The 22,511-nt window shown below is 40.7% G+C and overlaps 1 protein-coding gene across 1 annotated transcript in view; it reads right to left on the reverse strand.

Moving 5' to 3' along the window:
* Positions 1-312: 312 nt before the first annotated feature.
* Positions 313-22,511, reverse strand: part of LOC138768993 (leukocyte antigen CD37-like) — a 100,254-nt gene continuing 78,055 nt past the window's right edge. Inside the window, exons 5-9 of the mRNA XM_069947126.1 lie at positions 19,563-19,637; positions 18,860-18,964; positions 17,288-17,518; positions 16,118-16,201; positions 313-2,313 (exon numbers count right to left, since the gene is read on the reverse strand). Of these exons, the coding sequence (XP_069803227.1) occupies positions 2,236-2,313; positions 16,118-16,201; positions 17,288-17,518; positions 18,860-18,964; positions 19,563-19,637 (573 nt within the window). The 3' untranslated portion in view covers positions 313-2,235. The remainder of the gene's footprint in view (positions 2,314-16,117; positions 16,202-17,287; positions 17,519-18,859; positions 18,965-19,562; positions 19,638-22,511) is intronic.

A 22,511-nucleotide genomic window follows, 5' to 3' on the forward strand; every position in this document is an offset into this window, starting at 1 on the left:
ATAACAGATATGACAAGGAACAATGCTGTTTAATATATGAACGTTCTGGTAGCAGAATATAATCACAGTATGGTCCCCCAAATTTTTTTTTTATGTGAAAAAATATCCGTCTTAAAAAAAACTCTGCGGGAATATAGCCTATGTCTGTTCAGATTTCCTCTGCACACACAGGGTTACACTTTTTCAGGCCAGCCTGTAGCATGGATTTGCTGGTGTCATTGCCCATTATTTGCAGTGAGGATGCAGTGTGCATTACAGAGACTTGAACACTTTGATCTCCCCAGGGTTTCTTTGAAATAAATATGCAAGATGAGCCGTTGTACTTTTATTCACATGCAGTACACAAGTGTTGATCATGAATATTTTACATTTGTTCATAGTAAGACATCTGACAACCATAACTATTGTAACTAAAATACTAATATCTTTTCACAAGTTTGAGGCATTTTGGATAAAATATAAGAAAAACTGCCCTGTCAATTAAAAAAACTTAAAAGTTTTTATCAATCAGAGTCTGGTAGTGTTGGGCGGAGATGACGAACTGTTCGGGTTCGGCAACATTCTCTAAACCAGAACACTCAGCATTTGACTCCCCCGTGGATACAGTCACAGGTTGAACAGTTCAGCATTTCCGCTCAACACTCTGGGTGTCTAGATCCATAATGATCACTAGCTGGGAGAAGCGCTCAGCTAAACACTGCAATCCATGGCTCAGTGTGCGTTATTTCTTCTATTTAGGGTAGATTTACACATCTGCGTGCAGTCCATGATATGTGGTCCTTATAACAAACTAAACAACTGATCTTCAATATAATTCATGATGATGCAGTGAGCTCCTGAACTACCATAGCATTATCCAACAAAGCACTGAACAGACAAAGGAAATAAAGTGAACTGAGAATACTGATTACATGGCTGTGACTTCTAAATCACATTTAGATGAAACCTAAATCTCTGCAAAACCTCTTCTGCCAGTAACTGCATCCCAAAATGGTGGCAATTCACAGTAATAATTTGTGTGGTTTAGGAAATGCATTTTTTGCTGTCCTCCAAAATGCAATAAAAATGCAGAAAAAGGCACTGTGTGAACCCAGCCTGATATTTATGTCCATCTGAATACATCTGTCACACTTGCTGCACTGCCTGGGTAAGGGTCCTTTTACATGGAAAGATTATCTGACAGATTATCTGCCAAAGATTTGAAGCCAAAGCCATTAATGGACTATAAACAGGGATCAGGCCATACAGGAAAGCCTGAGATTTCTCCTCTTTTCAAATCCATTCCTGGTTTTGGCTTCAAATCTGTGGCAGATAATCTGTCAGATAATCTTTCCATGTAAAAGGGCCCTAATGGTGCATTTACACAGAGAGATTTATCTGACAGATTTTGGAAGCCAAAGCCAGGAATGGTCCTTTATGACCTTTTCCCTGTTCATAGTCTGTTCCTGGCTTTGGCTTAAAAAAAATCTGTCAGATAAATCTTTCTGTGTAAACGCATTAAAAATTAAATGGTTCACAGAGGAATGTAGAACACAAAATAACTGAAATTATCATATTACATTCCATAAAAACTTAGGAATTCATTATCCTAAAAGACAGATTTCATGCTTGGATAATATTTGTATAAAACAGGCAAAAAAGAACAAACAATCGCAACCACTGAGACACTCACAGAACAATACACATATAATGATGTGAATTTAGGTACAATGTGAAAAATCTATTTACAATAGTAATCCGTTCCATAGAGGAACTTTTCCATCTGTATTTTTGTTTCTTGCAACATAGGAAATAAAAAAAAATTGTTATACACACAATGACCTCTAGATGTCACTATTGTCTTAAAGACCTGACAATAGTTAAAGCCCCATGAGAAGTACATAATTCTTAGAGCATTACATGGCAGTTCTTCCTCCAGGCTAAATACTGTAAGTGGTAAAGTATTTGTTTAAATATTCCAAATATAAAAAGCAGTCTAAGGTGGAGCAGTGGCTATTCATGGTGAGCAGATCCTGCTGTCCACACAGAGATGATGTGGTGTCTTAATTGAAGTCCAGAAGCTCCAACCTTTTTTGCAAGAAGGCAATCCATAGTCAAGATCAACAGGAAGGATTGGGGATGGGGGTTGTGCTGTTAACAAGCTGAAAGGGAACATGCAGTTTAATGGCTGTGGCTGGATGTGCAGAGTTTCTGTCTTCTTACTTCTTGGGCTGTGCCAGGCAATGTAACAGTCTTCTAAGAATAGCGTGCAAGTTTGTTGTAGTTTTGGTCTAGATTTCTACACAGACACATCGACAACGTCATGACAAAGAGCTGGGAAATAGAAAAAGGGGTAAAAATTTTAGAAACATCCAAAGCAATGCATTAATAGGCAATATTCACACATAGTATTCCCATCAGTCATTTGCTCAGTCTTTTTTTCAACCAAAACCAGGAGTGGGTGAAAACACAGAAACTTTGCAGGTCTTTTCATAGCATTATTATCCAAAGGATTGTTTTACCTTCAGCTAATGGGGACTACAACACCTCTCATGTATCTAAATAATTATGTCACCCCATATCCATCTACCAAGCTGGTGGCGCCACTGGATGGATATCAATAAAAGCAATCAGAACATATCTTTCTTGACTTTATTGGGCCATGTAAAGTGTCAAGGAGGTTGGGCCTATTGTTCCCCGAGCCCACTGCTATGCCTCACTGCTCTGTATGCTCTCCATTTGTACACCGTTTAAAGGCAACGAAAACTATTGTCATGACTGTACCTGATAAACCCTTGGTTTCGAGCTCTGGCCGCCGGCTATGGCCGTTACGACAGAAGTGACATTCTTGCTAGTTCTCATGTTTGCATTTCACTGATGTAAACATGGTTGGATTCTGTATTGGTTTAATTGATTGCATTAGCAGTTAACTTGTCCACCCTTTCCTCCTGTCCTAGTTCTTGTCTGTCTGCCCCAATCACCTCTGAGACTGGGACCTGGCTTCCTTTAAGACGCAGTCATTCACTGTGCTTGATGCCTGCTATAGCATATAAAAAAAAAATGGTGAGATACTGTGGCTTTCACTACCAGATAGGATTCATGGAAAAAACTGCAGGGAATGGAATGTGTGCTAATATATGGTGGTGCTCCCCCTTATAGAAAAGCCAGATAGGCGCAATCCCAAAATTCATAGAAAAAGCAATTAGGAGGGCACTCACCATTAAAATATAGCCTTTATTTCATTTCTTTAAAAATCGTCCATGCAGTCAGGTACGAGGACGCCGGAGCTGGCGTCCTCGTACCTGACTGCATGGACGATTTTTAAAGAAATGAAATAAAGTCTATATTTTAATGGTGAGTGCCCTCCTAATTACTTTTTCTATGAATTTTGCTATAGCATATACCTTGCGTCCCTATACTCGGTTCTTAAGCCCTTATTACACGGGGCGATGGAGAGGAGCAAACGAGCGCTGTCAGCGCTTTCTAGCTTCTCCTTCCCCGCTCACTGCCGGCGCTATTTCACATGTGAAGTCCGGGGGGTCGGGGAGGTTTGGGGGGGGGGTCGGGCTGCACAAGTGATTGTTAGATTGTCTGGGCAGCGCATAGCAGATAGCAGCAGTCTGCTGCCACTGCTCCTATTCCATGTTGAAAGACAAACGACTGCAACGATCAGCCGACATCGTTCATTTCAGCTGACCATTGTCTTGTATTACAACAATAAAGACACAAATAAGACAACGAATACAGCCGATAATTATTTTGTGTAATAGGGCCTTTATTTTGTGCTAGTTATCCTGACTTATTGGTTTCCTTACTTTGGCTTTTGTCCCTGACTATGTGTTTGCCTTTTGATTTGGTCTGTATTTTGGTCCTCTAGTTTTATGATTCTGGTTTGCTTTATTGAGTCTGTTTATTGTCAAGGGACTTTGTACTAGTATCTGACTCTCTTGGATTGACTCTATTTTGCTGACCACCCGCCATTGTGTATTTTTGTCCTTGTCTCATAATTGCGTCATATTTGTCTTGTGTCCTGTATGACCTATTTTAGCACAGGGAACATCTCCAAGTTGTCCCATGTCGCTTAGGATACGTAGAGGCAAGTAGGCAGGGACAGGGGGCATGGGACAGCGTCAGGGCTCTCTCTGTGTCTTCTGTTTGTACCCTGACCAGGTATGTTCTGAATGTTTTACTGATAGCTATCCAGCGGTGCTGCCAGCTCAGTGATGGGTCAGGGGGTGACAGATTCCCTTTAACAAATAAATAATGGTGTCTTTGAGTAACAAGGCCATTTAAGGTGTATTCACACACTTAAGATTGGTTGCATAGATTTCTGCTATGAAAAATCTTTTAGTCATCTGAATAGGGTCATTTCTGCAGAATGCCCATGTATATCTGCAAGCTAATAGAAACTTCTCTAACAAATATACCCCGGAAGAAGCAATCACGTGCAAAACGTACATCAGGTATGGCTGGGGTTCCTCCACTGATCAGATCCCCTAAATGAATGCATTTCCACCTAGGGTTCCACTTTCTCTTACATGTTGATTGTTATGGTTTTTCTTGCTTTATGCCATACCTTGGCTGGCAGTATTTTCCTACCATAGGTTAGAATATACTGGCTTTCTGACCAGTACATTTTGGATTGGAACCACATAGCCGCTTGCTAGATGTGATTTACAGTGTACGGTTGAATTGTTTAAATCACTAGTACAACTAGAAGTTAAATACCCTTTTCTTTTCCGCCATGTTTGGGTTATGTATTTTGTTAGGACGTCTCTTTTGGTGAGAGACCTATAGATATTATACCCTCTTTAGGCTATGTTCACACAACCTTTTTTCAGCTCCATTTAAGATGACGTCATTTAGCTGTCTGGCCTTCCCTTCCCAGTGCAATGACGGCTGCTGGTACATTATTGTAGTTTGGGTTACTAATTGGACTTTGGGTGTGGCTTATTTGAGAAGTCCATTGAATTTAATAGTAAAAACTGAGAAAGAGCGGTGACAAAAGAAAGATCATCATTATTTTGACGTCCGCAGCTATAACGTCCGTTATTCAATACATTGTGTGCAGCTAAAACGTCCGTCTTTCCATTGACTTCAATGCATTGCGTTTCAGTCAGTTAAATCGCGGCAAAAACGGACGTTATTTTAAAATGCAAAAGCGTCCGCCTTTTTTTAAAATTTTTGACATTGTGTGAACATAGCCTTAAAGTTTTTTTTTTAAATAAAGTATTTTCTTTCACAAAAATAAATTACAAAGTTAGATAACTTTATTAAAAAGATCTAAAAAAAAACTGAATACCCCCTTGTATTAGCTGCCAACCACAATAACATTTAGAAGACACTGTCACTAGCATTTAAATGAGGGTAGCACCTGAAAAATACGTTTACCTGTTTACTGGTATCATTTACAGCACCGCATCAGTGACAGAAGCGCAATGTAATGTAATGTCACTGGTAACATTTTGTAGGGATTATTTAGTCTATGTACCCTGTGATCTTGTGTACAGGAGAGCAATACCTCGCGTTTTAATCTCTCTCATTACTTTATTCTGCCTCATTTGTTTTGTTTTCAGTGAAGTGGCTGAATAGATGGGAAAGGGCTGGAAGAAATGGGAGGAGAGATTCTGTACATTTAAGAAGTCACATCATGTTACCTTGCCAGTACTCCGAATAAAAGTCTCTGTAGAACAAGGACAAACAAAGCTGCACATATTAGCTCAGTTATTTATAAGTGTTATTGTCAAGCAGATATAAAAACTAGTGTAAGGCCATGTTCACATGGTGTAAGGGCCCTATTACACCAGCAGATTATCTAACAGATTTTTTTAAGCCAAAGCCAGGAATGGATTTAAAAAGAGAAGAGATTACAGTCTTTCCTTTGTTACCGGTTCTCTGTTTATAGTACATTTCTGGTTTTGGCTCAAAAAAATCTGTCAGGTAATCTGTTGGTGTAATAGGGCCCTTAGACACCGTTCTGTGTCACAGAACGGCCGGTGTACAGTACCAGGCAGATGATCTTCACTTCAGCTGAATTCGGATACGGGCACATCAATGTGTGCCTGCATCCAAATTCACTGCTGGGCACAATGGAGCGTGCGGCCGGAGCCACACGCTCCATTGTGTGAACTGACAGGTTCTCTGCTGCCAATATTCAATGAATAGCGGCCGCAGAAAACTGGCATGTCACTTTTTTGCGGGGCCGCTGGCGATCCCGGCTGGAGTGTATACTATGTGTATTATACGAAGAGATACAAATCAAAGCACTCACCGGTCTACAGCTTCTTGCATATCAACGGCTTTATTCAGCTCAACATCACAGGAAGGGGTAGATGGATCAGGTGCGGGAGTAACTAAGGCAGACGAACGTTTTCGCGCCGCAGCGCTTTGTCAAGTCTTTTACACCTGTAAAAGACTTGACAAAGCTCTGCGGTGCAAAAACGTTCGTCTGCCTTAGTTACTCCCGCACCTGATCCATCTACCCCTCCCTGTGATGTTGAGCTGAATAAAGGCGTTGATACGCAAGAAGCTGTAGATCGGTGAGTGCTTTGATTTGTATCTCTTCGTATAGTTCATTTCAATCCTCTCCTCTATCGGAGCACCCCCGGCAAGACTCTGCATATTCATGCCGCGACTCCACAGCTGTTCCATGTAGCTGCACAATAGTGGTTACTACGTACTGTCAGTTAGTGCCGGCTACTATATCTTTTTTCCCGACATTTTATACTATGTGTATACTATGTGTATACACTCCAGCTGGGATTCCCTCAGCTGCAGCACAATGTAAGTTAAGTACGGCCATGTTGCAAATCAGCAGCAACAGATGTGATTAATACTTTACTTACGTAGTGTGAACATGGCCAAACACTGCACTGCAACACTGCAAACACATGGAAGCACTAAGCAGAAAAAGAGTTGTTTCCTGAGACAAAATTAAAGTGAACCTGTCAACCCCTGATCGCCTACTGAGCTGGGGACACCGTTGGATAGATACCAGTAAAAGCATTCAGAACATACCTTTGTACATTAAAAAAAAGCTGTGAATAGAGTCAGAGAGGTGGAACCTATTGTCCCCTGGGTCCTAGCATGTATACACATCACTGTGCTGTATGCCTACCCTTTCCATAATCAATAAATTACACTGTGCATACAGCACAGTCAGGCACAGCAGTGCTAGGGCCCAGGGAACAATAGGCTCCACCTCTTAGACCCTTTTCAAATGAAAAATAAAGGTGTTTTTTATGAGAATAAAAACATAAACACCAGCAACAAACGTGTGTTGTCAATGATTTCATTGATATCTATCTAGCGGTGCCACTAGTTTGGTAAGCAGTGAGGATGTGACCGATTTGCTTTCAGCAGACTGTGTACAACGTGTGATGCTCAATAATCTGCTTTGGTTTTATATGGTTTATATGAGATTGATTATGTGGATTGTGTAGTTTTTTGCCATGTGATTAGCTTTACCAGCATTCATCATATTGTTTGTTACATGAAACGCCGGCAAAGTTGCTCTAAACAGGATGGATTTTTTTGCAATCCAGATGCATTTGATCATAACAAAATTGTAGTCGATCTTATTTTTGTGTCTGTTAAAAAAAGCTTAACCATTTTGATCAATTTTTTTTATAATTGAAGTCAAAGAAAAAAGGATCAAAACGGATGCACACAAACACATCCATTTTTTCATCTGTTTTTTGTCCGTTTTTTTTGCAAAAAACTGATGAAAAAAGCAGATTGCAGAAACGTAGTGTGAAGCCAGCCCTATGAGCAATCAATTCACAACAACTTTGTCTGTAATGCCAGGGAATAATAGACTCTATTAAACAGCACATCAAAGCAGTTAAGATGAACTGTTGGTTTAGGGCCGTATTACACGGCCCGATCAATAATGAAAATAAATGCCGATCTGCTAGATCATTGTTTCATTACACAGAGCGATGATCTGGCAAATCGACCCTTAGAGGCCATACAGATTAGATAAATCAATCAATCAATCACTGTCAAAATAATGTTTTCATGTGTAGATGTCAGGTCCTGGATGGAAAGCTACCGACTGTAATAGGGAATTTACTTTCCATGTGGAAGCGTTACTACTATCTAAATGGTTTAGATATTTAGCAAATTCTTAATATAAAACATAAAGTGACTGTAAACCAGAATTTGCCTCCATACTGAAATGTGGAAAACTTGGTTTGCTATGGTTTGATTTATTTGCCTTTACTAGGCACCTTTTTTCCATCTGTTTTTGTACAGTTTACCCATAGATGAAAGTGTTGTGTACAGGTTACATAAGAGGAAGAGGGAAGGATCCAGCCTGTCTGTCCACCCCGCCATCATGTGCTGTTGAGGTTCACAACATGCACAGAGCAGATAAGGGGTCAAACAGCACAAGGAAACAAAAGAGGAACAGAAAAGAGACTGCTCAATCACAAAAGAATCTTTTCATGCAGGTGTGTTTATACAAGAGAAAGGCCATACTGATTCAGAGGAAAAAGACACAAAAACAACTATAATCGAGTTATGAAAAAGTGACCATGCTGCACAAGAAGCCACAAGAAGTTAGTTGCTGTTAGTCTCAACCATCTGCATCAAAGACCAGTACCGCCGCACTTCTAGTTAGGATTGTATGATGTCTGTTTGTGGTTAGTGATGACCACATGAACACAGTTATAATTTCTAGTTATGGTCCCACCACATTTACCAACAAGGGTAGATGCCATGAAAGTGGCACCTACCCTTAAGATGAATAAAACCAATTTGTTCTGTTTTATCATTTTAAATAGGGCCAAGGTTCTGTGCTTATAAATTTCTTAATATATCATTATAGCTTTTTTATACAGAGTTCCAATATACTCAAGGCTATGTTGCCACACAGTCTTTTTTTTTCGCTGTTTGACAGCAGTCTTTTAAGACGGCCATCATTTAGAGGCCAAATAAAGGTTGTTTTTTTGTATTGCCGGCCGTGATTGTATAAATAATAGCCGTTATTGGGAAATAGTGGCCGTTATTTGGCCTCAACATGATGCCATCCTAAAAAAAACGTAAAAAGGCCTAAAAAATGTGGCTTTAGGCTATGTTCCCACAACGAGAAAATGACGGGCATCTTTGTGGGCCTTTGCAATTTTAACACCAAACGACGGCCGACAATTGATAAAGATGGCCGCTTTTGGGCACTATATGTAACCCCATAGGTATTTACGGTGGGTTCACACATCTATCTATCAATTTTAATGGGAATCCATACTCGCAGCGGGATTGTCATCCTGCCACAAATATGTAAAAGTCAGCCCCCTTAAACTGCCCACGGCCAAGTACATACATGACCGGGTCCACAATCCAGATTGCTTCAGGGGCTCTTAGCGCTCAGCCAGCCAGTTTGCTGCCTCACCACAGCACACTGATTGACTGACCGCCGGGAGACTCTGGTATCTAATATGTGTGAACCCACTCTTAAGGTCGGTTTTTGGCACTAAGCTTTAAAAATGTTAATTTTTAAAATAGGGCTCAAAAGGTAAAATGCCATTTTTAATGCAGACTTTTTTGGAAATGTTTTTTGGGAACCATATCATATATGCACAACCCCTGATGTACCAGTAAAGTGGGGATTCTGGACAAATCCACCCATTTTGAAGTATACACCTGATGAGAAATTAACTTAGGTTTAGAGTGAGCATTTAAACCCTTATACCCTCAGGTATTTTCCAGAAATAAATGATGCAAAGTGAAAACTGTAATTTTTCCATTTCAATGTATCATATGTTGTGCCCCACCTGTTCCACTAGAGAGACACACCCCATTTTGAAATTGTATGAAGAAGCCATGTGTGGAAAGGTACTTCTTGGGGGGTGTATGCTCTGGCAAACTTTCAACTAAAATAATTAATAATAAATAACCAGATTCCACCTCACCCCGCTCCCTTCATTTTTCTATTTTTTCAACAATGTAGCTATAAACACTTGTTTTTGTTGAACTTAAAGTGGAGGTAATAAGCAAACAGCAATTCTACATATTGAGTTTTGCTCTTATGGTGTTCTCTTTGCCATATAAGTGGCATGTTAACTTAATTCTGTTGGTCCATGCAATTACTGTGATACCAAATTCGTATTGCTTTCAATGTTCTGACTACTTTTTTATTTTTCTACTTTTGTACAACAACTGAATGTAAACATGTCTGGGACAAACGTCTACTGAAGCCCCTTTCACATATCCGCTGCAGTCACTCATAACTAAATAGACTAAATCCCAACCTGTCCGTGACATAGAACCTGTGTCATAGCTGGCGGAGTCCTGGAGCTCCGTGTTGCGGCGCAGCACAGCCACAGGGAGCTGTAAGCATGTTGTCTCTTGTTATGTTACCCCCTGCCCGTAATGATTTTTTTTACAGTCGTCCCACCCCCTGCCGGACTTCTCCTTTAATTATAAAACAGTTTCGTATATATATATATATATATATATATACACATCTTGGTAAAGTAGTCTGAAAGAGAGAGTAGCAAATGACCTCTACACAGCAAACAAACCAGGTCACACAAGACATAACCTGACTGGGAAGAACAGGATATCATCTGAAGAACTTCTCATTAATCTTTTCTCTAAAATCAAAGCAAGTACGTGGCCCATGAACTGGAGAAACTGAGGGACAAAGTACAAAGGCGGTTAGTTTTTGTTGTTTTCTGGTCCGGATGAAGGAGGATGTAGGGGCCTCACAGGATAATGTTGATGTTCTAAATGTGAACTATCTGTAGTTAGACATGTGAAGAGAGTCAATCCCCATAACAGCAGGTGTGAGCTCATTTCCTGGACATTTGTAAAAATTATTTGTAAAACTAACAGTAAGTTACAAAACCAGCAAGTAGTAGCTTCCTCTGTGCAGCAAATAACATTGCACCACATGAAACTTCCTCATTCAAAATGAATAACGTAATAAAAAATGACACAAATGTTGAGGCATGACCATGGATTTTGGATTTTTGTATTGACCATGGATATATTTATGCTCAGAGGGTTGGAACATATAGCATATGATGTTTTTTTTTAAACCTGTAATAAAATAATATCCTAATCTTTCCTGCACATGGACAATGTGGGTACCATCTGTCTCAGGCAGTCTCTTAAAACTATTTTCCAATCCCATGGTAAATCAATAATGGTGTTTTGTTTCTTTTTTATGATTCTTTTTCTTTAGGCTGAGGCTATGTTCACACTACGTATGAGACCGGCCTTTCCGTGACCCCGGCCGGGTCAAGGAGCGGCCGGTCTCTGGCCGGATCATCTCGGATGATCTTTCCGGCCGCAGAGCTCTGATGCTGGCGCATCAGCGTGCGCCCGCATCAGAGCTTCCCATAGCGCACAGTGAAGCGAGCGGCCGGAGCCTGTGTGAACTGACAGGTCTTTCTGCGGCCGGAATTGACTGAATTCCAGCCGCAGAAAACTGACCTGTCAGTTATTTGCGGGGCCGCACAGATCCCGGCCGGAGCGTATACGATGTGTGTACGCTCCGGCCGGGATGCCATTGCTTAATAGGCTGTCTTCCGCTGCACAAAAACTACAGCTGTTGTTGCCATCGGCAACGGCCGTAGTTTAACGAAGTGTGAACATAGCCTTAGAGTCCACTTACATATACCCGACAGTGTTGTGATTTCTTGGTTTGCGGAGCCCTGAGCCCCAGCTACTGCAGCATCAAAGCTCCTGGTGCCCAGTCATCACTGCTACTTCCCTGTGGTGACACATCTTCTCTGAGGTGGGACACCAGAATGGGCCAGTTCATGCAGTCAGTGATTGGGTGAGTATTCCTTTCTTGTGGAAGCGACGCATCACCATGAACTGGGACGTAATGGTGACAAGCGGGGATAGAGAGCCTCAATGCAGCAGCAGCTACTGTGGCTCAGGGTAAGTATAGTTATTTTATACTTTTACATCACCCTCAGTCATATATACATTTTTTATCCCTGTACAACCCATTTAGGGTTATAGGAATACTTGAGGTTTCTTAATTATGGACTTATGGAATATAGTAGTGTTTTTACAGCTATGTTCACACTCTGGTTAAATTGCTCTTATTTCACATATTAACGTTGTTTGTATAATGACGTCCGCTATTTGCTGTTGAATGACATCCATCTAATAAAAATGGCCATTTCAAGGGTGTGTGAACATAGCCTAAAGGGGTATTACCATCTCAATCAATATAATTAAATTTATAGGGGACATCAAGTTAAATACCTTTGCAAATAAATTAAAAATTTAGTAAACTTGCCTCCTTCTCCTGATATGCTGTCTATTTCCTCCGATTGTTGACAGCTCGCTGTTTCAGTTACCGAACACTGCTTTGCATTAAAAGTCGTGGTCGGACTATTACTGCATTTCTCTGAAAATAAGATCTTCCATGAAAATAAGACCTAGCTTCATTTTGCAGGCTTTTTGGCGTAGGCTTAAAATATAAGCCCTACTCCAAAAAATAAGTCAGCACACCAATATGCCCAAGAGGGAGTGTGAAGGTTGGATCAATATACAACACTTTATAATCCCAAATGCAGAACCTTCTATACTACACTGCCTAAAATATAGCCTTAAATTGGCTATTTACTAATATAAATAAGTGACTGAAGTTGGCATGCCAAAAGAATCAGAATAGCTGCAGACTCCTGATTTCTATATTATTCACTAGTGGTGGACTAAAATGGTTTAAAACAGACACAGCATAGCCCCTCAACTAGTTCCACCCTGCAAGGAGTGTCTACTCCTTAGGGCCCTATTACACAGGAAGATTATCGTGCGAAAAATCGTTAAATCGTTTGAATTTAAACGATACTCGTTCTGTGTAATTGCAGGCAATGATCGAAAAATCGTTAATCGTTGATTTAGATCAAAACCTAAAATTATCGTTAATTGTTCGCTAATCGTTTGCTGTAATTCCACGTTCGTTTGCTCAAGTTACGCACTTTTTCACTAATTGTTCAGTGTAATAGCACATTGCCCATTGTTTTCCTGAGATCAGAAGGAATAAACTATCGCAATAACGATCGTATCTAACGACTATCGTTCTGTGTAATATGGCGAACGATTTCAGGTTAACGATAAACAATATTGTTTGCGACTGTTTATCGTTAATCGTTAAAAATTGCTCCCTGTAATAGGACCCTTAGGGTCCATTTACACAGAAAGATTGTCGGACAGATTATCCGCCAAATCCGCTGAAGCCAGAACCAGGAATGGATTTGAAAAGAGGAGAAAATTCAGTCTTTCCTTTATGACCCGATTTCTGTTTATAGTCTGTTCCTGGCTTTGGCTTCAAATCTTTGGCAGATAATCTGTCAAATAATCTTTCTGTGTAAATGGACCCCTAGGCAGCTATATTTTAGGCAGTGGGAGTGTAGAAGGCTGTGCATTTGGGCTATTGGCCCTTAGGGTATGTTCACACTGAGAAATATAGGCAGAATTCTGTGGCAGAGCTCTCTGCTGCGAAATCCGCCAGCCTCAGTGTCACACAGGGTCTCTATGGAAAGGCTTGTGCGCCTCCACTTCTGTCGCTCTCCGCTCAAAGAATTGACATGTCGGCGGGGGCAGAGGCGCAGGAGCCATCCCTTAGAAACACTGAGGCAGGCGGGATTCTGCCTATATTACTCAGTGTGAACATACCCTTATAGAGTGTTCTTGTTAAAGTCAGCTGACCAGATCCCTAACACCAGCCAATCAGTGTCAGTCTTCTTTGCTCCACCCCCACCTGCTCAACACAAGCTGCCGGGAAGGCTGAAAGATGCACAGTAGGGGATATTGAATATGAGGGGGAGAAAGTAAGGGGGGATTTATACAGTAAGGGGGAACAACTATAGAGGGGGAGGGAGGTATACAGTACGTGGGGCCGTACTGAAGAGGGGAGATGTATACAGTATGGAGTAACAACTACAGGGGGGAGGTATACAGTATGGGGGGCTGTACTGCAGAGGAGGGATGTATACAGTATGGGGGAACAACTACAGAGGAGGAGGGAGTTATATAGAAACTAATTACAGGTGCACGTACAGTATAGGAACCTAACAACAGTGGGACATACAGTATGAATGGAGCTACAGTGTAAGCTCAAGACATTTTTCTGAGAAAAAAATTATAAAAGATCCTGAAACAGTATATATAGGTATAGTGTCACGCAAGAATGCTTTTTTTTTTTTAACACATTCTGTGATCAAGGCTACAAGCAGGCCCGCTTCTGCCATGAGGCGGAATGAGCCTTCCGCCTCAGGCGGCAGATTTTGCGGTCCCGCAGGGGGCGGCATTATGTCCCCCCTGCTGTCATTTTTGTTAAGTATTACTTAACAAAAATGACAGCGGCCGCTCACCTGTCCCGTCGCCCGCGCTCTCCACATCCCGTCAGGTCCCGCGATGTCACCCTGCAGCTGTCACGGACCTCCAGGCTGTGGTGAGTGCCCGGGGTCGGTGGGGGACGCGCTGGGGTGATCGGGTCGCGCAGGACCGCCCCGCGCGACCCGATCACCCCACTCACTCACCACAGCCTGGAGGTCCGTGACATTGCGGGACCTGACGGGATGTGGAGACAGCAGAGAGCGCGGGCCGGCTGCGGCGTGGGACAGGTGAGTGGATGGCTGCGGCGACGGGGGGGGTGGGGGGGGGCATGGGGGGGGGAGTGCCGGCCATCACTCGGGGCGGCCGCCTGAGGTTTGCCTCAGGCGGCAGAAACCCCAGAATCGGCCCTGGCTACAAGGTGTCCAAAATGCATCTAGCAAACCGGCAAGAATGCACCATTATGTCTTTTAATGGAATGGATTCCTATTGAATAATGATACAGGGGGAGATTTATCAAACATGGTGTACAGTGAAACTGGCTCAGTTGCCCCTAGCAACTAATCAGATTCCACTTTTCATTCCTCACAGACTCTTTGAAAAATGAAAGGTGGAATCTGATTGGTTGCCCACTGAGACAGTTTCACTTTACACCATGTTTGATAAATCTCCCCCACAGTTTTTAAAAGGATTCACATGTTGAAAAAACTTTTTCTTCTTGATGTCCATTTCCTAGTTGTCCCTGGAAAAGTTCATTGCACATCCAACTGGACTACAAGGATTTAGGGTACAGTGACCACTTGACTTTCTAAAGGCATATCTATGGTTGCAGCTTGTAAAATTGTTTTGAAAATTATAGTGTTACGCATCATAGGCAACACTTCTTTTAAGGGTCACGGAAAGGTGTCTCTAAAGTTTCTAAAACCAATAATAAATATGAAGAAAAGTCCTGTTCAACACTTTTTGGACAGAATTTTGGCACAGACACTTTAGCACATCTAGGCCATAGTGAATATATGGCTTTTAGAGCAGCGCTGTGGTCAATAACGTAATACAAAAGCTGTCAACAAGGGGAAGGAAAGTTCAGGCATATCAGGACAAGGAGGCAAGTTTGCTAAATCAATATATTTTGAATTAATATAAATATAATATTAATATATGGCCACTTTATAGTACAATTTTATTATAAAGTCAACCCCTTTAACATGACAATCCCTGCAAGTTTAACTATTTTAGTTGAGATGAAAATACCCCTTTAACTCCAGTCCTCACGTGTTCTCAACAGGTCATGTTTTGTGGACATCCCACACAAAGGACACCTGGGGTTTTTCTACATAGCAGATCAGACGACAAAACAGAAAGTGAATTGGTTGCTATGGATAACCATTTTAGTATGCACCAGTTTTAATTTGTGACAACCCATATCGATCAGTAGCACATGTTGACTTGATGACTGCCTCTGGGTCGAAAGTAAAATTCCCCTGATTCCCTTAAAATGTTGGTAATTATGTGTGATGATTATAGGATGAAATGGGAATGCCAATAAAGTAACTAGTCAAAAATAATATCATTTAGAGTGTCCAAGGTTGCTGTTTTTTTTGTCTTTTGTTTTTTTTACTGCTATTCACCTGTGAGATTCACATCACTTCCACTTTCTAGAAGTTCTTCACATGTCTTTTGCATGCACAATATTCACTATAATGTGAACTATTGTCTAGTAAGCTACTGAACATCTTCTTTTTGCTATGTTTGATTCTTAGTGTCACATTCATGTATATAACTAGAGACTTAGTAACGTGTACTGTGATACACCAATCAGTTAATATGACATACTAACCTCCAGCAAGGCAATTCCTATGCATACTCCAATAATACAGATGAAATTATTCATTAGGAACGTCTGAATACTATTCATGCAGCCCTAAAATAGGAGGGAAATTGTTAAATGAAAATCACCACATATAAATGAAAGCAACTAAATATGCTTTTTGCACAGTTCTATATAAAAGTATACTTTCTATGCTAAATGAATTAAAATAAGGTATTACCAAAAGTGGCATAATTAAGTCCCTATAGTATATTAGTTCAATGCATGATTTTTAGGGTGGTGGTCCAAGGGTGGGGCTCAAGACTCTGAGGCTTTTAGCAATCAGTGGGGGTCTCAGCATTCAGACCACCACGAATCAAAACTTTTAACATGTCTCTATGAAATACAAAAAGTTTACTTAAAGGGAACCAATCAGCACTTTTGTGCTGATTGGCCTCCTAGAATGGTTGCTCGCACCTCGCAGTCGACTTTCCTGTAATGTCAGGGTTTCTAGGCTCTATGATGTTAATTTCTGGTAAAATGCATTTTAATCCCTCGCGCGAAGAAAGGGGAGAGCCATAAATTAGTCATCTGGGCTGTGACTAGTCACGGCTCTCTATCCTGTCAGCACACTTTGCGGGGTGATTGACTGGCAAGGAGGCCGGTTTTCTTCCAGACTACAGAGCTAACCACTGAGCCACCACACTACTTATAGTAGCACACATGCCACACACATATTCATCCTATTTTTGTGCAAAGGACTGGGATGAGGTCATTTCCTGTTTAGTCTCTCTTTTTTTTTTTTTTTAAAGAGAAAAGACGTTGAGGGAGCATTGACTGCAGTTTGAAAAAAACGGAGACACCTTGTGGTCACATGTTTAAGGCTGATATAACATAGAAAACGTAAAAACAAATTAACAACGAAATAGTATAACAAAGAAGTGTATTTTACTTAAAAAAAAGCAACGCGTTTTAGCCCCTCAGTATTGTAGGCCCTTTCTTAAAGCGTAACTATAAATAATACAAGCAGTCTAGGGATTTCACCTCCCTGGAGAGAAGATGAAGGGGCAGAGTGCGCGGTCCCGTGCTTGCCTGCCCCCTCGTTCTAGCAATCAGCAGGGTTCTCAGCAGCTAGACCCTGACCGATACGCACTTCTGACATGACAAGTTTTTAAAAACTGTAATTACATTTACACTTACTGTCTTATATACAGGCCAATTGTTCCTTGCTGCTGCTGTGCAGAATCCACTTCTCTGCTCAAATATAGGTTCAGAGGTGTCAGTACCATTAGCAGTGCCATTGATGTTTGAAGTAGGAAGGAAGGAAGATGTATTTCTGCAGGAGCATGGATACAAGTTGACTGATGAGTTCTCATAGATTTTCACATTTTTCATCCAATCTTCAGGAGTGTACCAACCACAGCAGCTCATCTGTAAGACGACAAGTTCAATACATACAGGACCAAGTATTCTAGTTGGCGGCAGATATTGAGAGAATGTTTTACCCCCCATCCCTTCCTATTGTGAACACACTCGGCCAAAGTGTTTACCTTGAAAATTGGCATTATGCTGGTAGTTTAAGAGCAAAGCCTTGAATGTATAGAAGTGAAAGTCAAAGAAGTTTATTAAATGGATGGACTTGTATTGGACTCAGGAATATAGAGGAACAAGTAGTGGACAACAGCACAATCCAACTACAATGTATAAAAAGAGCAGTCGAGTAGCTACAGTATATGGTATGCAGAGGTAGGAACTGCACCTAGACCCTGGTGCATGAGTGTCATATAAGATGACAACAGTATTATAAACCTATTATAACAACAATTACATTGGGGGCCAAATATTCCAAGGTTTGTAATATCAATTACATGAAAAAAGCTCACTCATGAATGTGAAAACTAGCTATTATAGCAAATGTTTTAGTATAGAAGAGTTTATAAACACTTACATAGTATCACAATAAGGCCATGTTCACACGGCCCAACATATATTTGCATAAAAGTATGGCTGTTGTTGCAATCAGCAACAATGGCCGTACTTTTACGAAAATATATGTTGCCTTGCCGTCTATGGAATCCCAGCCGGAGCGTATACACATAGTATACGCTCCAGCTGGGATCTCTAGTGGCGCCGTAGAAAACTGACATGTCAGTTTTCTGCGGCCGCTATTCATTTAATAGCGGCCGCAAAAAAAAAACATGTCAGTGCACACTATAGAGCGAGCGACTCCAGACGCTCGCTCAATTGTGTGCAGTGGGGAGTTCTGATGCGTGCGCGCACAGATGCCCCCACATCACAACTTTTTGGCGCTAAAGATCATGTGAGAATGGCATCCAGGCCTCCCTTGAACTTATTTAATAAATCAGCCATGAAAACTTCAATAAAAGGAGAAGTGGCTAATGGTGCGTTTATGTAGTAAATTCGCCCAATCGAACGATTGACGATTTCGAAATAACAATATGTTTTTTATAATGATCAGCGTTCAGGCGGAACGATATATCGTTTGGAAAAAACTTTATTACGATCATTTTAAGATCATTAAGATCATTTTAAGAGCATTTTTAGCAAACAACAAACAACAATTTGACAACATGTTGAAAGATCACAATAAACGATTTCTCGCTCCTCACTTAATCGTTCGCTGTGTTGTTCACGTGCCAATTATCGCTCCAATTAGATCGTTATCGCGAAAATTCAAACGATAATCGTTCTGTGTAAATACTATAACGCAATCTAATCTTATAATCAGTTTTCAAGATTAATTTAAAATACCTGTTCCTGTGCAAAATCCAAACCTTCCTGAAGTTCTGTTTGGTTCATGACAATCCCATAGTTCTTGATAATATTTTCCACATATTTTCCAACTGCAGCATTCAACTGGAGAAAAAAATAACAACAACTATAAGAGAACAATAAAAAAAAACAACGATATAAATTAATATATTCTACTTGCAGTGTCCCAGTACCTACATCTCTGTTACTAAAGTGTAGCTGTATGGCGTTGGAATCGCTCCTAGCATAAAAATTATGTTATTTTAAAGCAACCGTTTGTAATAGTCCACATGCACCAGCATGCAGGCGCCGCGGTCCTTTTTTTGAACCACAACCCGTTTCCTGTACACGGCGCTGGTCTATTCCCAGACAGTGGACCAGGCTTCTGGCTGGGCCGGTGACTAGGAATAGACAGGTGCGAGAAGCGGGCCATGGTTTAAAAAAAGGACTGCAGCACTGGCATCCCTCAAGAAGTGATGTGTTACTTCTTTGAGCGGAGAGTGGCAGCAGCGGAGAAGCAGGCTATGGCACACTGAGGCAGACAGGATTCCGCTGCGGAATTCCGCCTGATTCACTCGTAACCATTAGTGTTTACAGTGTTCTTCCATATGCCAAAATTAGGTGCATCCAATCCCTATCTATAAAAACATTTCATTGTAAGTTAAAATAGCATACTGGCTATTATGTATGTGTTAATACTCACAGAGGAACGTTGTGTGTATATCAGGACGCCGGCAGTAATCTGAGCTGCAAACAGTAACAGAAGGAATGCGAAATACTAAAAAAAAAAAAAAAAATACGAAAAAAAAAATTGCAATTAACACTAGTACAAATAGTTAGCCAAGCAACTATATTAGGGCATTAGTGCTATAATTTTCTTTATTTGGAATAATGTTTAACAGATCCTTTAAGAAATGAGTAATAGGCTATGTTCACACACAGTATTTAGGTATTTTTTCAACCGAAACCATTTTTTTTTTCAGCCAAATCATTCCATTATAGTTTTTCTCTGTCAGTTTCACTCCTGATTTTGGTTACAAATACTGACCAAAATAATATGTGTGAAGATAGCCATATAAAGAAAACTGTTGGCCTTGATCATAGGAGGATCCTATGATCTTCCTATGATCTGACAATGTTCTGACAATTATTCCCCTACAATCTGACAACGTTCTGACAATTATTCCCCTGCCTTCTCTCTCCACCTAGTTACCACAGGTAGATGTTACAAAGAAGAAGCCACGGTCCTCATGCAACCACTAGTGGGAACGCAGCCCATCCCACAACAGCAATAATTCAGAGTCACCGATATGGATCTAATGTGTTTTATTACAAGTCCACCATCATACAGAAAAGTTTTCTTTTTTTTCCAAAAATGGCTAATATAAAAAAGATAAAAGTCCCTAACATTTTCAGCAAGTGCCAGATTTGTCATTCCACATGCTCCATTCTGGTACATTTCATATGTATGGATAGCTACAGCGTTTGTAGCTCATTACATGGTTGTATGTATGCTATGTTTTACAACTACCAGGTGCAGAGAGTCACAGTGAAAAACAGCCATTTCCTTTAAAGGAAACTATGACGAATGCTTTCAGTTCTGCCAAACAAGAAGACTATAGATTTTCTAGCTGCTGCTGGCTTTCAGGGTGTTCCCAGTTATACATCTCTTCATAGACACTGAGCTATAGAAAAGTTTCTCCCTTCTCATTTTAAATATGATGAATGTTAGCTAATAAACTGAAACTGTGTAATCATTCCTATAAGGCTTATATATACAGTATATGCAAGTGAAGGATATCATCAGAGAGTGATAAACTATTTAGTATAGACTCCAAATTGTAAATTTTAATAACAGATAAGAGTCATATAAAAAGCAACAGTTCATAACAATTTATACGCCACAGCTGCTGCAGAACCTCAACACATGGAGGGAGAGCATGACATCAGTCCCTGAATAACTGGCATGGGGTATGTGTATTTTGCATCATGCTTTTAAAGGAAACCAATCACCTAGAAAAACATAGAAATGCTATTAATTTCCTGTGATCCACCCCTAACACACTATGGATATGTATCTGTATAGCCTGGCTGCCTGCCAGGTGTACACCGAAAACTTACTTTTTAAGTCCTGCGCTATATGCAAATTGAGGGCATACTAGTCATCTAGGCTGCAACTAGTCTTGGCCAAGGGGCGTGGTTTGGCTGTAATCACACCTCTATGGACGTAATTTACAGCTCTTTTTTCTGTGTTTTTCCCAGTATGACATGGTGCTCTCTGCTGCCACCTCTGTCTATGAGGAGAGGTTTACTATGCAGATTTGATACTGCTGTGGACTGTTCGTGTCATAGCCAGAGGTGGCTATAGAGAGAGATGTGTCAGACTGGAAAGAATAGACCATTTCCTGAAGGACATACAGCAGCTCAAAAGTACTGGAAGTCTGGAGATTTTAAATAGAAGCAAATTACAAATCTATATAACCCTCAATAACCAGTTGTGAAACCCCTTTAAACTATGACTATATCTGGTCTATTTCCCAAACATATCCTTATTGTGTGGAACTCATTAACATGGTCTACCACATTTCTGAGTCCCACACAGAGAAAGCATAAGTTCACAAAATGGACAAAATGTACTAAAAAATAAACTTTGTTCAGCCCATTAAAGTCAAAGGGCATGTCAGCCTCCCTTTTTGACACGTTGACAACCTGTAGCCAAACCAAGTATAGGTGCATATAGAATGGCAATACACTTTGTCAGTATGCAAGCCCAGCACTCAGACATCATTAGACAACACAATGCTGGGAGCCTGCACACCCTGCTGTACAGACAATAGATGCAATGCCTGGTACATTTTACAGCAGATTAGTTGCTTCATAAATGGGAAATTCCTGCTCCTTTGTAGATCAAACTCTTCCCAGAAGGAACTCAATGGATAATCATAAACAGGGGAGAACAATCTGCTCATTAATTTACAATGACTGAGGACAATAATCTAGTAAATTATAAAATGACTGGTGTCGTGTGTCACCGCTCTGTTCTCCAACAGAACAGGACTTTGAAGGGAGCCACCTGTTCATGGCCTTTTATATTTGGTCTCTTTTTAAAAGACAACATACATTAATGATGACTGAACTCCTTACTACAAGACATACAGTAGTCTTGAGCCACTTTTACAAATAAGGAGGACATTGGGGAACAGATATTAAAGGAACACTCCAGGAAAGATTAGAAGACCAGAAAACTAGTGCAGGGAATAAGGAAAGTGGGGGTTAATTCTTATCCATAACTCATGGTGTTTAATGAGTTATATACCACCCTTTCAGGCCCTGCACTTGACATAACCAGCATATACTATATATATTTTCCAGAGTGTTCCTTTAACTCTGATATATATAACTTAAAGGGACTCTGTACCCACAATCTGACCCCCCAAACTGCTTTTCCGTCAGCTGCTTTAATCCAAGATCTGTCCTGGGGTCCGTTCGGCAGGTGATGCAGTTATTTTCCTAAAAAATAACTTTTAAACTTGCAGCCCTATGTCAAATTGGCGTGGCCTAGAGTACTCATGCCCTAGGATTGCGACACCCCTCCGTCCCTCCTCCCTACCCTCTTCATCATTAGGAATGCTCCTAGAACAATTTCTCCTAT

This window comes from Dendropsophus ebraccatus, chromosome 12 (genome assembly GCF_027789765.1).
Source record: "Dendropsophus ebraccatus isolate aDenEbr1 chromosome 12, aDenEbr1.pat, whole genome shotgun sequence".
NCBI classification, from domain to species: domain Eukaryota; kingdom Metazoa; phylum Chordata; class Amphibia; order Anura; family Hylidae; genus Dendropsophus; species Dendropsophus ebraccatus.